We start from the raw sequence: 15,027 nt of genomic DNA, 5'->3' as shown, positions 1-15,027 counted from the left end.
CATAAGCCAATTAAATGACAGGAAATGCAAAACCTATGAAAACCCCTAAACCAATTCCAAAACATTTCTCTCAGTCAGCTGTATCAGAATCTCTGAAAAGCCTCAGAGTGGGGCAACTAAAGCATCAGACAAAGAGAGAGGTCTCTGTGTTCTTTGGGGTTTTCAGATATTCATATGTTTCAAAGGCCTTCAAGGCCTTCCTGAGTTAGTCACATTAACTCAGAACAGTGGAACTTTCTATCTCTATAGAATCTTTAAGAATATCAATGTTTTTACTAAGCGCCAGTCCGTACAGTGGAAGAAATGTTGAAGAACAATATTTTTATGTAAGGAAAAGAATCTAAGAACAAGTAATGAGATTAGATAATTCAGACTATCCCTCCTGTTGAAGATATCTAAAAAGTGGGATGATATATATATCCTTAAAAGCATTAAAGAGCTAACAAGCTAGTGAGGAATTTCTAGGCCAAAATCTAGAAAACAGCAAGAACTCTTATAGATGAGTCTAGCACTTAAAGTCACTTTTTCTCTAAGGAGATTTAGGATAAAAGGTATAAAATCCTAGTCCAGGATCCATCCAAGGTAAAGAGTATGAGAAACCACCCCCTCACCACCCACCCAACATTAAGATGGGAACCTAAGCAGGATACAATTTTCAGAATAAAGGTAAACTGGAAATAAACTAGCCCTTGTACACTGGTAATCCAGGCTTGTATTATCTGGGTGGTCCAGGGAACCTCAAGTTTTGAGCATGGATTAAGATGATCCCAGATTGATAGTCCCCTAGCCAACTGGTAAAAGCAAATGAAAGTCTGATCTGGAAAAGATACTTTCACGTAAGACTTTAAACCATTCCTACAAATAGTTTTAAAAATATAATATCCACAGCTTTGGTACATACACAAAATGGAGTATTACTCAGCCATTAAAAAGAATACATTTGAATCAGTTCTAATGAGGTGGATGAAACTGGAGCCTATTATACAGATGAAGTAAGCCAGAAAGAAAAACACCAATACAGTATACTAACGCATATATATGGAATTTAGAAAGATGGCAACAATAACCCTGTATAGGAGACAGCAAAAGAGACACTGATGTATAGAACAGTCTTTTGGACTCTGTGGGACAGGGAGAGGGTGGGATGATTTGGGAGAATGGCATTGAAATATGTATAATATCATATATGAAACGAGTCGCCAGTCCAGGTTGGATGCACAATACTGGATGCTTGGGGCTGGTGCACTGGGACGACCCAGAGGGATGGTATGGGGAGGGAGGAGGGAGGAGGGTTCAGGATGGGGAACACATGTATACCTATGGCAGATTCATTTTGATATATGGCAAAACCAATACAATATTATACAGTTTAATAAAATAAAATTAAAAAAAAATAAAACCAACTATCTTGAAAAAAATAAAAATAAAAAAATATAATATCCAGCAAGTAGCCAAAGGAAACAAAAAAGGAAATAAGACAAGTGAGAATGAGTAGGAAAAAACAGACAACACAGGCACACAAAAATTGGAATTAATACATGCAGCCTATACAATGACAATTTTTACTATGTTTAAAGATATAAAACATCTGGGAAATTTCTGCTTATTAAAAAGTGGCCCAGCAGATTTGAAAAAGAACCAAATCAAATTTGTAAAACTGAAAATAAAACTAGTGAAATTAAGAATTCAGCAAACAAGCTTAACAGCAGATTAGACACAGCTGAAAAGAATGAATTTAAAGTATGGGTCAGAAGGAATTATCCAGAATGTAGATCAAACAAAAAAGATGAATTATATGAAGAATAAGAGGCAAAGACGACAATGTAAAAGTCTCAGACATATATTTACTTAATCAAGAGTTATAGAGGGACAAGATAGAAAAAATAGGACACATTATTTTTGAAGCATTCTGCAGAAATAATGAGACAGAATGTACCAATTCAAGTGCAATAAATACCAAACAAGATAAATAAAAAGAAATTCACACATCATAGTGAAATCACAAAAACATCAAACACAATTGGAAAATCTTAAAAGCAGCCAGAAGAAAAAAACATTATCCTTGCAGGAGTGACAAATTTCTAGCTAACTTCTCAAAAGCAGCCATAAAAGACAGACTACAGTGGAATACCTGCAATATTTTGAAAGAAATAACTGCCAACATAGAAATTTATACCCAGCCAAAATACCCTTTAAGAATGATAGTGAGATAGGGGCATTTTCAGACAATCAAAAACTGAAAGAATTCATTACCAGTAGACATACACTAAAGAAAATTCTAAAAGATGTACTATGAACTACAGGAAAATTATCTCAGATGGGAAGTCTAGGATTAAAAAAAGAAGAAGAAATAAGGAGCAAAACAAAGTAGTAAATATATGGATAAGCTTAAATAAACATTGACTTTATAAAAATAGTATCTACTGAGTTTTTAAAAATATAATTAAAATCCATAATAACAGTACATTAATTAGAAGGGGTTAAAAGGAGTAAAGTACTTTGAATTTTCCAAGAGAAGTGTTAAGGTGTTGATTAATTTTGAAGTTGAACAAGTTAAGGACTCATATTATAATTTGGGGCATAATAATATCAAAAGTACAGAAAGAGTGTATAACTTATAAATTAGCAGAAAGAAAAAATTGGTGATTAAAAACATAATAAATCCAAAAGAAGGTAAGAAAGGTAAAAGAAACAAGGAATAGTTAGCCAATACAAAAAGTCAAGAATAAAGGAAGTCAGACTATCTTCTCCTCAACTAGAAAAACCTCAGACGTCACTAAGCATCCAGGGCAACCCTTTATGAAAGCAGAAAAGAATTCATCGTGTAGTGCCCCTGGACGGAGACATATCCTTCCATCTTCTCTCAAATCCCATCATATCTAGATTTCTCTGACTAGCATGGAGAAAAATATTGTAAGCAAAATATTTACCATCTTCCTGGTTATTCTCACTTGGCATCTCCCTTCTTGCCACTTCCTGCATCTAAAAAGAAAGGTTTTTAGAAGAGCATCAGTGGGCATTCAGACATGAGTTTAACTAGAGCAGAGAGGGGGAAGGGTTCAGAATAGTTTCCTGTTAGTAAGCAAGTCCATTCTTGCAAACTAGGGACCCCCCAAAAAAAACTAAATAAAATTTGGGGGAAAAATTATTTAAAGTAGCCACAATGCAAAGAGTTTCTAGAGTTGTTTTGAAGCAGATAAAGAGATGCCTTGCAAAGATAAAATACTCTTTCGATAGTAAAGAACACACCAAATGGTGAGATATTCTATTTTCTCTGTTTTTGATAACTCAACATAGAATTTAGATGGTACCACCTTTCCAAACTTATTTTTGTTTAAAGAACTCACATATTTATATTACCTCTGGTAAAGCTGAGCATCAAGTACAGGAGCTACTGGGACCTTTAATAGGCTGAAAATTAATCTAAGGCATAATTAAGCAAGGATTTATACAAAGTAGAAAGCCATCTCAGTTCAGTTAGTTGCTCAGTTGTGTCCAACTCTTTGTGACCCCATGGATTGCAGCATGCCAGGCTTCCCTGTCCATCACCAACTCCCAAAGCTTACTCAAAACTCATGTCCATCGAGTCAGTGATGCCATCCAACTATCTCATCCTCTGTCGTCCCCTTCTCCTCCCGCCTTCAGTCTTTCCCAGCATCAGGGTCTTTTCCAATGAGTCAGTTCTTCGCATCAGGTGGCCAAAGTATTGGAGCTTCAGCTTCAGCATCAGGTCTTCCAATGAATATTCATTCAGGACTGATTTCCTTTAGGACTGACTGGTTGGATCTCCTTGCAGTCCAAGAGACTCTCAAGAGTGTTCTCTAACACTGCAGTTCAAAAGCATCAATTCTTTGATTGCTCAGCTTTCTTTATAGTCCAACTCTCACATCCATACATGACTACTGGAAAAACCGTAGCTTTGACTAGATGGACATTACTTGTTGGCAAAGTGATGTCTCTGCTTTTTAATATGCTGTCTAGGTTGGTCATAGCTTTTCTGACAAGGAATAAGTTTCTTTTAATTTCGTGGCTGCAGTCACCATCTGCAGTGATTTTGGAGCCCCCCAAAATACAGTCTGTCACTGTTTTCACTGTTTCCCCATCTATTTCCCATGAAGTGATGGGACCAGACGCCATGATCTTAGTTTTCTGAATGTTGAGTTTTAAGCCAACTTTTTCACTCTCCTCTTTCACTTTCATCAAGAGGCTCTTTAGTTCTTCTTCACTTTCTGTCATAAGGGTAGTGTCATCTGCATATCTGAGGTTATTAATATTTCTCCCAGTGATCTTGATTCCAGCTTGTGCTTCATCTATCCTGGCATTTCGCATGATGTACTCTGCATATAAGTTAAATAAGCAGGGTGACAATATGCAGCCTTGATGTACTCCTTTCCCGATTTGGAACCAGTCTGTTGTTCCATGTCCAGTTCTAACTGTTGCTTCTTGACCTGCATACAGGTTTCTCAGGAGGCAGGTCAGGTGTCTCATATTCCCATCTCTTGAAGAATTTTCCACAGTTTGTTGTGATCCACACAGTCAAAGGCTTTGGCGTAGTCAATAAAGCAGAAGTAGATGTTTTTCTGGAACTCTCTTGCTTTTTCAATGATCCAACAGATGTTGGCAATTTGATCTCTGGTTCCTCTGCCTTTTCTAAAACCAGCTTGAACATCTAGAAGTTCACGGTTCATGTACTGTTGAAGACTGGCTTGGAGAATTTTGAGTATTACTTTGCTAGCATGTGAGATGAGTGCAATTGTGTGGTAGTTTGAACATTCTTTAGCATTGCCTTTCTTTGGGATTGGAATGAAAACTGACCTTTTCCAGTCCTGTGGCCACTGCTGAGTTTTCCAAATTTGCTGGCATATTGAGTGCAGCACTTTCAAAGCATCATCTTTTAGGATTTGAAATAGCTCAACTGGAATTCTGTCACCTTCACTAGCTTTGTTCGTAGTGATACTTCCTAAGACCCCCTTGACTTTGCATTCCACAATGTCTGGCTCTTAGGTGAGTGATCACACCATTGTGGGTATCTGAGTCATGAAGATCTTTTTTGTATAGTTCTTCTGTGTATTCTCGCCACCTTTTAATATTTTCTGCTTCTGTTAGGTCCATACATTTCTGTCCTTTATTGTGCCCATCTTTGCATGAAATGTTCCCCTGGTAGCTCTAATTTTCTTGGAAGAGATTGCTAGTCTTTCCCATTCTATTGTTTCCCTCTATTTCTTTGCATTGATCACTGAGGAAGGCTTTCTTATTCTCCCTGCTATTCTTTGGAACTCTGCATTCAAATGGGTATATCTTTCCTTTTCTCCTTTGCCTTTATCTTCTCTTCTTTTCATAGCTATTTGTAAGGCCTCCTCAGACAACCATTTTGCCCTTTTGCATTTCTTTATCTTGGGTATGGTCTTGATCACTGCCTCTTATACAATGTCACGAACCTCCATAGTTCTTCAGGCACTCTGTCTATCAGATCTAATCCCCTGAATCTATTTGTCACTTCCACTGTATAATTGTAAGGGATTTGATTTAGGTCATACCTGAATGGTCTGGTGGTTTTCCCTACTTTCTTCAATTTAAGTCTGAATTTGGCAGTAAGGAGTATTCATGATCTGAGCCACAGTCAGCTCCCGGTCTTGTTTTTGTTGACTGTATAGAACTTCTCCATCTTTGGCTGCAAAGAATATAATCAATCTGATTATGGTATTGACCATCTGTTGATGTCTATGTGTAGAGTCTTCTCTTTTGTTGTTGGAAGAGGGTGTTTGCTATGACCAGTGCCTTCTCTTGGCAAAACTCTGTCAGCCTTTGACCTGCTTCGTTTTGTACTCCAAGGCCAAATTTGCCTGTTACTCCAGGTATCTCTTGACTTCCTACTTTTGCATCTAGAAAGCCATCTAGAGTTTGCTTTTTAAAACACCATCTTCAAGTATTCAGTATCTTTTAGGTAGTTATGCAGAGAAAGAAATCCTACTTCCTATTTCTTAAACTAAGAGGACATAAAGTAGGCTATTTATTCAATTTTCTTTTTCCTCTCACTTCAAGAAGTTATTTCAAAGTTTTGGGTTTTTTTTTAATATAAAAAGTGCTATTTAATGTTAACTGTAAATTAGAGTAAGGCTTTCCTAATGGCTCAGCAGTAAAGAATCTGCCTGCCAATGCAGGAGACACAGGTTTGATTTCTGGGTTATGAAGGTCCCCTGGAGGAAGAAGTGGCAAGGACAGAGGAGCTGGTAGGCTACAGTCCCTGAAGTCACAAAGAATCAGACACGACTAAGCATGCACATGCATGTAGATATAGAATATACTTTTGTCTCCATTACTTTAAAACAATACCAAGTTTTTAAAAAAATGGTAATTGAAGTAGTTTCTAAACTACCCAAGGAGAATCTCCAAAAACAGAGAAACCAACTAAATGCTAATCTGTCCTTTTATAAAATGAAGGCATTATAACAGTTCAACCTGAAAGGAAATCTTACTATCTTTTTCCTTGTATATAGTGTTGATTATCCAAATTGTGGATTAATCAGTCTTTCCTTCTTTTCTTTCTCCTTCTGGATATTTTCAGCAAATTTACTACTCAATAACTTATTAAAGAAAATGCAAACAAAAGAAGTTGAATATAAAGTCATCGATTCTGCTGCCTGCATCATATTCATTCATATAAATAAGTAATGGACTCCCACCAATTTTTTCTCTAAGAACTTTTTAAATTCTTCCCCCATCTTACATGATCTCTGCCTCTTCATTGCTCAAGAGGCAGTGTTAGGAGAGCCATCCCTGAGATGTTAAGAATCCAGTAATTAAAAGGCTAAGAAGTAGAAAATGTAAAGAAGCCAGGTAACAGGAAATGGAGACACTGGGAGAGAGGAGAAAGCTGAAAACCAGCCCAAGTCTGTAACAGTTGTATCCCTCTTTGAGTGTCAAAATGCCTGGCATACAATGTGTTAAAATTATATGTACATTTGATCAGGTACTGGGCGAGAGAGAAAGGGGAGACTAAAATTAATGGAAAAGGCTCTTTGCATCCTGTCTTGTGCTTTCCTTTTCCTGTGTCTAACATGCCTTCATCAAAAAAGTGTCTTAAGTCAAAGACAAATGTCATATATCATCACTTACATGTGGAATCTTAAAAAAAAAAGTACAAATGAACTTATTTACAAGACAGAGTCACAGTACTTAGTGTGCATATGTCAATTCCAATCTCCCAATTTATCCCTCCCCTCCTTTACCCCTTGGTAACCCTAAAATTGTTTTTTACATCTGTGACTCTGTCTTGTAAATAAGGGGGCTTCCCTGATAGCTCAGTTGCTAAAGAATCCACCTGTAATGCAGGAGACCCTGGTTCAATTCCTGGGTTGGGAAGATCTGCTGGAGAAGGGATAGGCTATCCAATCCAGTATTCTTGGGCTTCCCTTGTGGCTCGGCTGGTAAAGAGTCTGCCTGCAATGCAGAAGACCTGGGTTTGATCCCTGGGTTGGGAAGATCCCCTGGAGAAGGGAAAGGTCACCCACTCCAGTATTCTGGCCTAGAGAATTCCAAGGACTATATAGTCCATGGGGTTGAAAAGAGTCAGACATGACTGGGCGACTTTCACTTTATACCACAGGGAACTCTACTGGACACTCTATAATGACCTATATGGGAAAAAAATCTGAAAAAGAGTAGATATATGTATATGTATAACTGATTCACTTTGCTGTGCAGCAGAAACTAACAACATTATAAATCAACTACACTCCACCTCCTACACTGCTGGTGGGAATGTAAATTGAAACAGCTGCTATAGAGAACAGTATGGAGAGTCCTTAAAAAAAACCAACTAGGAATAAAACTACCATATGATCCAGCAATTCTACTACTGGGCATATACCCTGAGAAAACCATAACTGAAAAAGACACATGTACCCCAATGTTTATAGCAGCACTATTTACAGTAGCTAGGACATTGGAAGCAATCTGTATGTCCATCAACAGATGAAAGGATAAATAAGATGTGGTACATATATACAATGGAATATTGCTCAGCCATAAAAAAGAACAAATTTGAGTCTGTTCTAGTGAGGTAGATGAAACTAGAGCCTGTTATACAGAGTGAAGCAAGCAGAAAAACAAATATCATATATTAACACATATATATGGAATCTAGAAAAATGGTGTTGATAAACCTATTTGCAGGGAATGAATGGAGACTCAGATATAGAGAATGGACTTGTGAACACAGTGGGGAACGGAGAGAGTGGGACAAACAGAGAAAGTAGCATTGACATATATACACTACCATGTGTAAAACAGATAGCTGGTAGGAAGTTGCTGTGTAACACAGGGAGCCCAACCTGGCACTTTGTGATGACCTAAAGGGGTGGAGGAGAAGGCAATGGCACCCCACTCCAGTACTCTTGCCTGGAAAATCCCATGGATGGAGGAGCCTGGTGGGCTACAGTCCATAGGGTCGCTGAGAGTCAGACACGACTGAGCGACTTCACTTTCACTTTTCACTCTTATGCATTGGAGAAGGAAATGGCAACCCACTCCAGTGTTCTTGCCTTGAGAATCCCAGGGAGAGGGGAGCCTGGTGGGCTGCCGTCTATGGGGTCGCACAGAGTCGGACACGACTGAAGCGACTTAGCAGCAGCAGCAGCAGCAGCAGCAAAGGGGTGGAGTGAGGGGAGGGGAGGGAGGTTCAAGAGGAAGGTGATATATGTATAATTATGGTTGATTTGCATTGTTGTACAACAGAGACTAACACAACATTGTAAAGCAATTTTCCCCAAATAAAATTTTTTAAAAAGAGAGAAAAAATATTTAAAGTCCTCTTAGACCTTCATGAATAACTGAGAATCTACTGGATTATTAGCATTGATCATTGACTAGTCAATAGATCCAGCAGGAGGGTGAATACATTACCTGTGTTCCCAATAGGAAAGGGTCTAATTTCTGATCTGGTATAACACTGCCCTGGGTTGCAGAAGTACTTGTTAGGGAGTCCTTTATTTCCCGGTTAGGGAAGGGAATAAAAAGTCCTTTGTTTGAGTCTGTGTTAAAAGAAAAGGCATACAATGAAGCACTGACCAGACTTTAAAGGCAACATGTCTTATGGAAAGATACTAGAAGTCACAAGATTGAGAGTACTATGTCACCACTTGGAAACAATGTGAATTTGGGCAAACTGCTAAACCTCTCTCAATCCCTCCACTTGTAAAACAGTGATGATAAAATCTAAATTTTCCATCTCTCAGAGTCAAGGTAAGGTTAAAATAAGATAATGCATATGAAAGGTTTCATAAATTATGAAATTCTCAAGAAAAATTAAAAAGTCAAATATTTTTGCACACTTCTGAAATGAACATACAATAAAATTTGACATCAATTCAACAATCTCCAGCTACAGGGGGAGATGGCTGGAAATAGATTCCTGACATCAGGCATCTCCAGGGCATTAATCAGCAGTCTGCAGTGATTCATCATTTCAAATCAGCTTCATCATTTCTTTTTTAAAATTTTGTTCGTTTATTTATTTAAGCTGTGCTGGGTCTTCTTTGCCATGAAGGCTGTTTTTATCTAGTTGTGGTGAGCAGGGGCTACTCTCTAACCATGGTGCACAGGCTTCTTATTGTAGTGACTTCTCTTGTTGCAGAGTAGTGGCTCTAGGGCAGGTAGGCTTCAGTAGTTGCAGCATGCAGGCTCAGTAGTTGCCCTCCTGGGCTCTAGAGCACAAGCTCAGTAGTTGTGGCATATGGACTTAGCTGCTCCATGGCATGTGGGATCCTCCCAGATTAGGGATCAAACTCAAGTCTCCTGCATTAGCAGGTGGATTCTTTACCACTGAGCCACCAGGGAAGCCCCAGCTTCATCATTTCTAACCAGCTTCTTTCCACCATGATTTCCTCATTTATAGAAAGAAAAAGACTAATCAAGACCTATTTCATAGAGAAGAATACCAAATCTTTAGGTCTCCTAGTATTTTTTCTTTTTTTTCTTTTTGCCTATTATTAGAGAAACAACTTTAAAAATAGAAAGGAAAAGCAAGTAAAAACTATATCCTAGTCCTGGCCACCTCAAAAGGAGCTAGTTAAGATTTCTATTAAATTGTAACACTTGTACAAAAGGTTTTGCACATCCTTGATCAAAACATTAATTGCAGAATTCTGGGATTTGGAGTCTTCTGGGGGACTCATTAATAAAAATAAGAGAGTTTTGTTTAGAGAGGCTTTTTTCTTTAGTAGGATTGTATATAAGAATTAAGATATTAATAGTTTCAAACATTTGTGCTCTTCACCTAGTTCCCATTTGCAAGCTCTGGCAGTAGAAAGCTACCGTAAGGCAGGGCAACTGAGAACCCAGGATGAGAATAAAGCCAGCCTTTCTAAAATCCAGCCCCTCAGTCCATTTGGGGTTCTAAAATGCTTCTTACTTCTGAGTTGCCTTCTGGGAATGAAACGTCATGCTATTTCAGTACAAAATGTCCTTCTATCCTTGTACTTGACATAATTTTATTTCTCAAAGTGACATAAGCTCTCAAAGTTTATGTTCTCTGGTTCCTTTGCAATTGCAACACAGAAAAAAAGGGGGGGGGGCAGAAATTGCTGTTTTAAAATCTGATTCTTAGTGGGAAATTAGAACGGTTAGTAAGCTGTGACTTTGGGTTCAGGGCTCCTCTTACCCCTTTCCTACAGAACAACACAAACTTCCCAGGTATCCAAGACCCTGTTCCATCTTGGTTTTCCTATCTTTCTAATGCTCTTTTCTAGATTCACAGGTTTTTTTTTTGTTTGTTTTGTTTTTAATCCAATCTATTTCTTGGTTCAAACAAATCTCCCGAGGTCCCAGCTCTTTGTTGAATGCTATCATAACTTCTCTCTGGTTTTAGCTATCAATCAAGTCTGGATGACCCTAAGTCTAAATATCTTAACTCTTATCTGTCTTTTCATGTCCAGACTTAAGTTTTTTGAACTGCTCCCCAAAAGAGTGCTCTACAGACAACTGAAAAGTCAGTATTTTATCTCTTTTTTCTTTTTGTTGTGCTGCATGGCTTGTGGGATCTTAATTCCCCGACCAGGGACGGAACCTGGGCATTGGCAGTGAAAGTGCCGAGTCCTAACCACAGGACCACTAGGGAAATCCCAAATATTTTCTTTTTAAAAAATGTCTTTTATTGAATTTGCTACACTATTGTTTCTGTTTTATGTTTTGTCTTTTTGTCCAAGAGGCATGTGGGATCTTAGCTCCCCCACCAAGGATTAAACCCCAAAACCCAGCATTGGAAGGCAGTGTCTTAACCACTGGACTAACAGGGAAGTACTCTAAATATTTTCTAAATTAAACTCATAATCTTTACTTCCAGGACTACTTCTGCTGATGTCCCACCTCCAACCCTAACCCTCATTTTAATACTGGCATTACTATTCACCTAATCCTTCAAGATAGAAAATTTTTCTTTGACTTTCTCTCACTTATCTCAAATGTCAATTATCAAATTCTATAGAATTACTTTTTTTGGAGGGGGGCATATTTAATTGAGGTATAATGTACATGCCATATAAGTCATCATTTTACAGTATGCAATTCAGTGATTTTCAGTGCATTTACAAAGTTGTACCACCATCACCATCTTCTACTCTCATCACCCCAAAAGAGGCCAAATTAACTGTGACTCTTAATTCTCTCTTCTTCATCAGTCCCTAGCAAACATCAAATAGGATTTGCCTATTCTGGACATTTCATGAAGATGGAATAATACAATATTTAACCTTTTGTATCTAGTTTCTGTCAATTAGTATGATATTCTCAGGACAAACATTGTAGCATGTATCAGTACTTCAATCCTTTTTAGGCTGAAAAATATGCCTTATATGGATATGCCGTTACTTTGTTTCTCCATTCATGAGTTGATAGATTTTTTGGCTATTATGAATAATGCTGCTTTCATTCCTGCACAAATCTTTGTGTGGACATATGTTTTCATGTCTCTTGGGTATATATCTAGAAGTGGAATTGGTGGGTCAAATGGTAACTCTAACTTTTTGAGGAACTTCCAAATTGTTTTCCAAAGAAGCTATACCATTTTATTTTCCCACCAGAAATGTATGAGGGTTCCAATTTCTCCACATCTTTGTTGTTACTTGTTATCTGTCCTTTTGATTCTAGCCATCCTAGTGGATGTGAAATGTTATCCTCTTTGTGGTTTTGACTTGCATTTCCCTTATGGCTAGTGATATTGAACATCTTTCATGTGCTTGTTGGCTACCTGCATATCTTCTTTGGAGAAACGTTTGTTCAATCTTTTGCCCATTTTCTAATTTGGTTGTTTGCCTTTCCGTTGTTGATTTTATAAGAGTCTACATATATATATACACACATATATATGTGTGTGTGTGTGTGTGTGTGTGTGTATATATATATATATATATATATATATATATATATATATGCTCCACCCTTCCTGGGATTCTCCAGGCAAGAACACTGGAGTGGGTTGTCATTTCCTTCTCCAATGCATGAAAAATGAAAAGTGAAACTGAAGTCGCTCAGTCGTGTCCGACTCTATGCGACCCCATAGACAGCAGCCTACCAGGCTCCTCTGTCCATGGGATTTTCCAGGCAAGAGTACTGGAGTGGGTTGCCATTGCCTTCTCTGATATATAATGGATATCAGACTCTTGTCAGACATATGATTTGCAAATATTTTCTCCTATTCTGTGGGTTGCTTTACTTTTTAAATAAAATTAATTATTATTTTGGTCATACAATGCAGCATTTGGGATTTTAGCTCCCCGACCAGGGATTGAACCCATCTCCCCAGCAGTGAAAGCACAGAGTCCTAACCACTGGACTGCCAGGGAATATCCTAGCTTTTTTACCATCTTGATAGTGTCCTTTGAAGTACAAAGTTTTTTTAATATTTATTTTTATTTATTTGGCTGTGTGGCATCTGAGTTGCAGCACATGGGCTCTTTTAGTTCTGGCATTCGGGATCTTTTTTTTTGGAGTAGCATGCGGGATCTAGTTCCCTGACCAGGGCCCCTGCATTGGGAGTGCTGAGTCTTAGCCACTGGACCACCAAGGAAGTCCCAGTTCTCAAGGATTTAATTAATCTGTACCTCCTCATTTGTATTCACACTATTATTGTCCTATGTCAGGACAGGTCCTTATTATCTCCCACTTGGACTGCTGTCTTTAGTTGCTGCCTATCTAAATCAATCTTGAGTTATTGCTCTAAATTATACATTTAATCATGCTTACCACCTAAAATATCTTTGTCACCCATTTTCAAGAGAATAAAATGAAAATGTTTCATAAAGAGACCGTTTGCAACTTGGCTTTAATCAACCACCTTAGCTCCAGTCACGTGCATGCACGCATGCCAAGACGCTTCAGTCGTGTTCAACTCTCTGCGACCCAATGGACTGTATCCTGCCAGGCTCCTCTGTCCATGGGATTCTGCAGGCAAGAATACTGGAGTGAGTTGCCATTTTCTTCTCCAGGGGATCTTCCCTATTCAGGGATCAAACACATCTCTTCTGTTTCCTGCACTGGCAGGCAGGTTCTTTTCCATTAGCACCACCTGAGAAGCCCCCTGTCACAAGCTGAGTCACAAGCTGAGTCAATTTCCTAATCTGTCACACCTGTTTTTTCTACTTCTGTTTTCTATGCATTGAATGCCCAACTATGCCCAATGAATTCTATTTGAATTCCCAACTTAAATGTATCCTTTTTGGGAAGGCTTTACCCAGGTCAACTGCTAGTGTCTCTCCCCCACAGTTCCTTACCTCTGCTGAAGTCGAACTCATGTCTCAGCCTGACTTCTAACCTAATCAACTATGATAAATCTCTCTGGTGTGGGAGTAGCCGAAGCTCTTACATTGTTGTGTCATTTCCTAATATGCCTAGCCTCTAACACAGGAATTTTCCAGTAGATAGACACAGGAAAACAACAGAATGGGAAAGACTAGGGATCTCTTCAAGAAAATCAGAGATACCAAAGGAACATTTCATGCAAAGATGGGCTTGATAAAGGACAGAAATGGTATGGACCTAACAGAAGCAGAAGATATTAAGAAGAGATGGCAAGAATACACAGAAGAACTGTACAAAAAAGATCTTCATGACCCAGATAATCACGATGGTGTGATTACTGATCTAGAGCCAGACATCCTGGAATGTGAAGTCAAGTGGGCCTTAGAAAGCATCACTACGAACAAAGCTAGTGGAGGTGATGGAATTCCAGTTGAGCTATTCCAAATCCTGAAAGATGATGCTGTGAAAGTGCTGCACTCAATATGCCAGCAAACTTGGAAAACTCAGCAGTGGCCCCAGGACTGGAAAAGGTCAGTTTTCATTCCAATCCCAAAGAAAGGCAATACCAAAGAATGCTCAAAGTACCGCACAATTGCAGTCATCTCACACGCTAGTAATGCTCAAAATTCTCCAAGCCAGGCTTCAGCAATATGCGAACCGTGAACTTCCTGATGTTCAAGCTGGTTTTAGAAAAGGCAGAGGAACCAGAGATCAAATTGCCAACATCCGATGGATCATGGAAAAAGCAAGAGAGTTCCAGAAAAACATCTATTTCTGCTTTATTGACTATGCCAAAGCCTTTGACTGTGTGGATCACAATAAACTGTGGAAAATTCTGAAAGAGATGAGAATACCAGACCACCTGATCTGCCTCTTGAGAAACCTGTATGCAGGTCAGGAAGAAACAGTTAGAACTGGACATGGAACAACAGACTGGTTCCAAATAGGAAAAGGAGTACGTCAAAGCTGTATATTGTCACCCTGTTTATTTAACTTATATGCAGAGTACATCATGAGAAACTCTGGACTGGAAGAAACACAAGCTGGAATCAAGATTGCTGGGAGAAATATCAATAACCTCAGATATGCAGATGACACCACCTTTATGGCAGAAAGTGAAGAGGAACTAAAAAGCCTCTTGATGAAAGTGAAAGTGGAAAGTGAAAGTTGGCTTAAAGCTCAACATTCAGAAAATGAAGATCATGGCATCTGGTCCCATCACTTCATGGGAAA

General features: G+C 38.5%; 1 protein-coding gene across 2 annotated transcripts in view; it reads right to left on the bottom strand.

The window, feature by feature from the left end:
- The window catches only part of LRRC36 (leucine rich repeat containing 36), a 60,218-nt gene that overhangs the window by 14,766 nt on the left and 30,425 nt on the right, over positions 1–15,027 (bottom strand). For both annotated transcript variants that reach the window (XM_006072038.3, XM_044932050.1), the window contains exons 6-7: positions 8,905–9,032; positions 2,931–2,982 (exon numbers count right to left, since the gene is read on the bottom strand). In XM_006072038.3, coding sequence (XP_006072100.2) covers positions 2,931–2,982; positions 8,905–9,032 — 180 coding nt within the window. The remainder of the gene's footprint in view (positions 1–2,930; positions 2,983–8,904; positions 9,033–15,027) is intronic.

Source organism: Bubalus bubalis, chromosome 18 (assembly GCF_019923935.1).
Source record: "Bubalus bubalis isolate 160015118507 breed Murrah chromosome 18, NDDB_SH_1, whole genome shotgun sequence".
Taxonomy (NCBI): Eukaryota; Metazoa; Chordata; class Mammalia; order Artiodactyla; family Bovidae; genus Bubalus; species Bubalus bubalis.
This window is presented reverse-complemented; position numbering and strand designations above follow the sequence as displayed.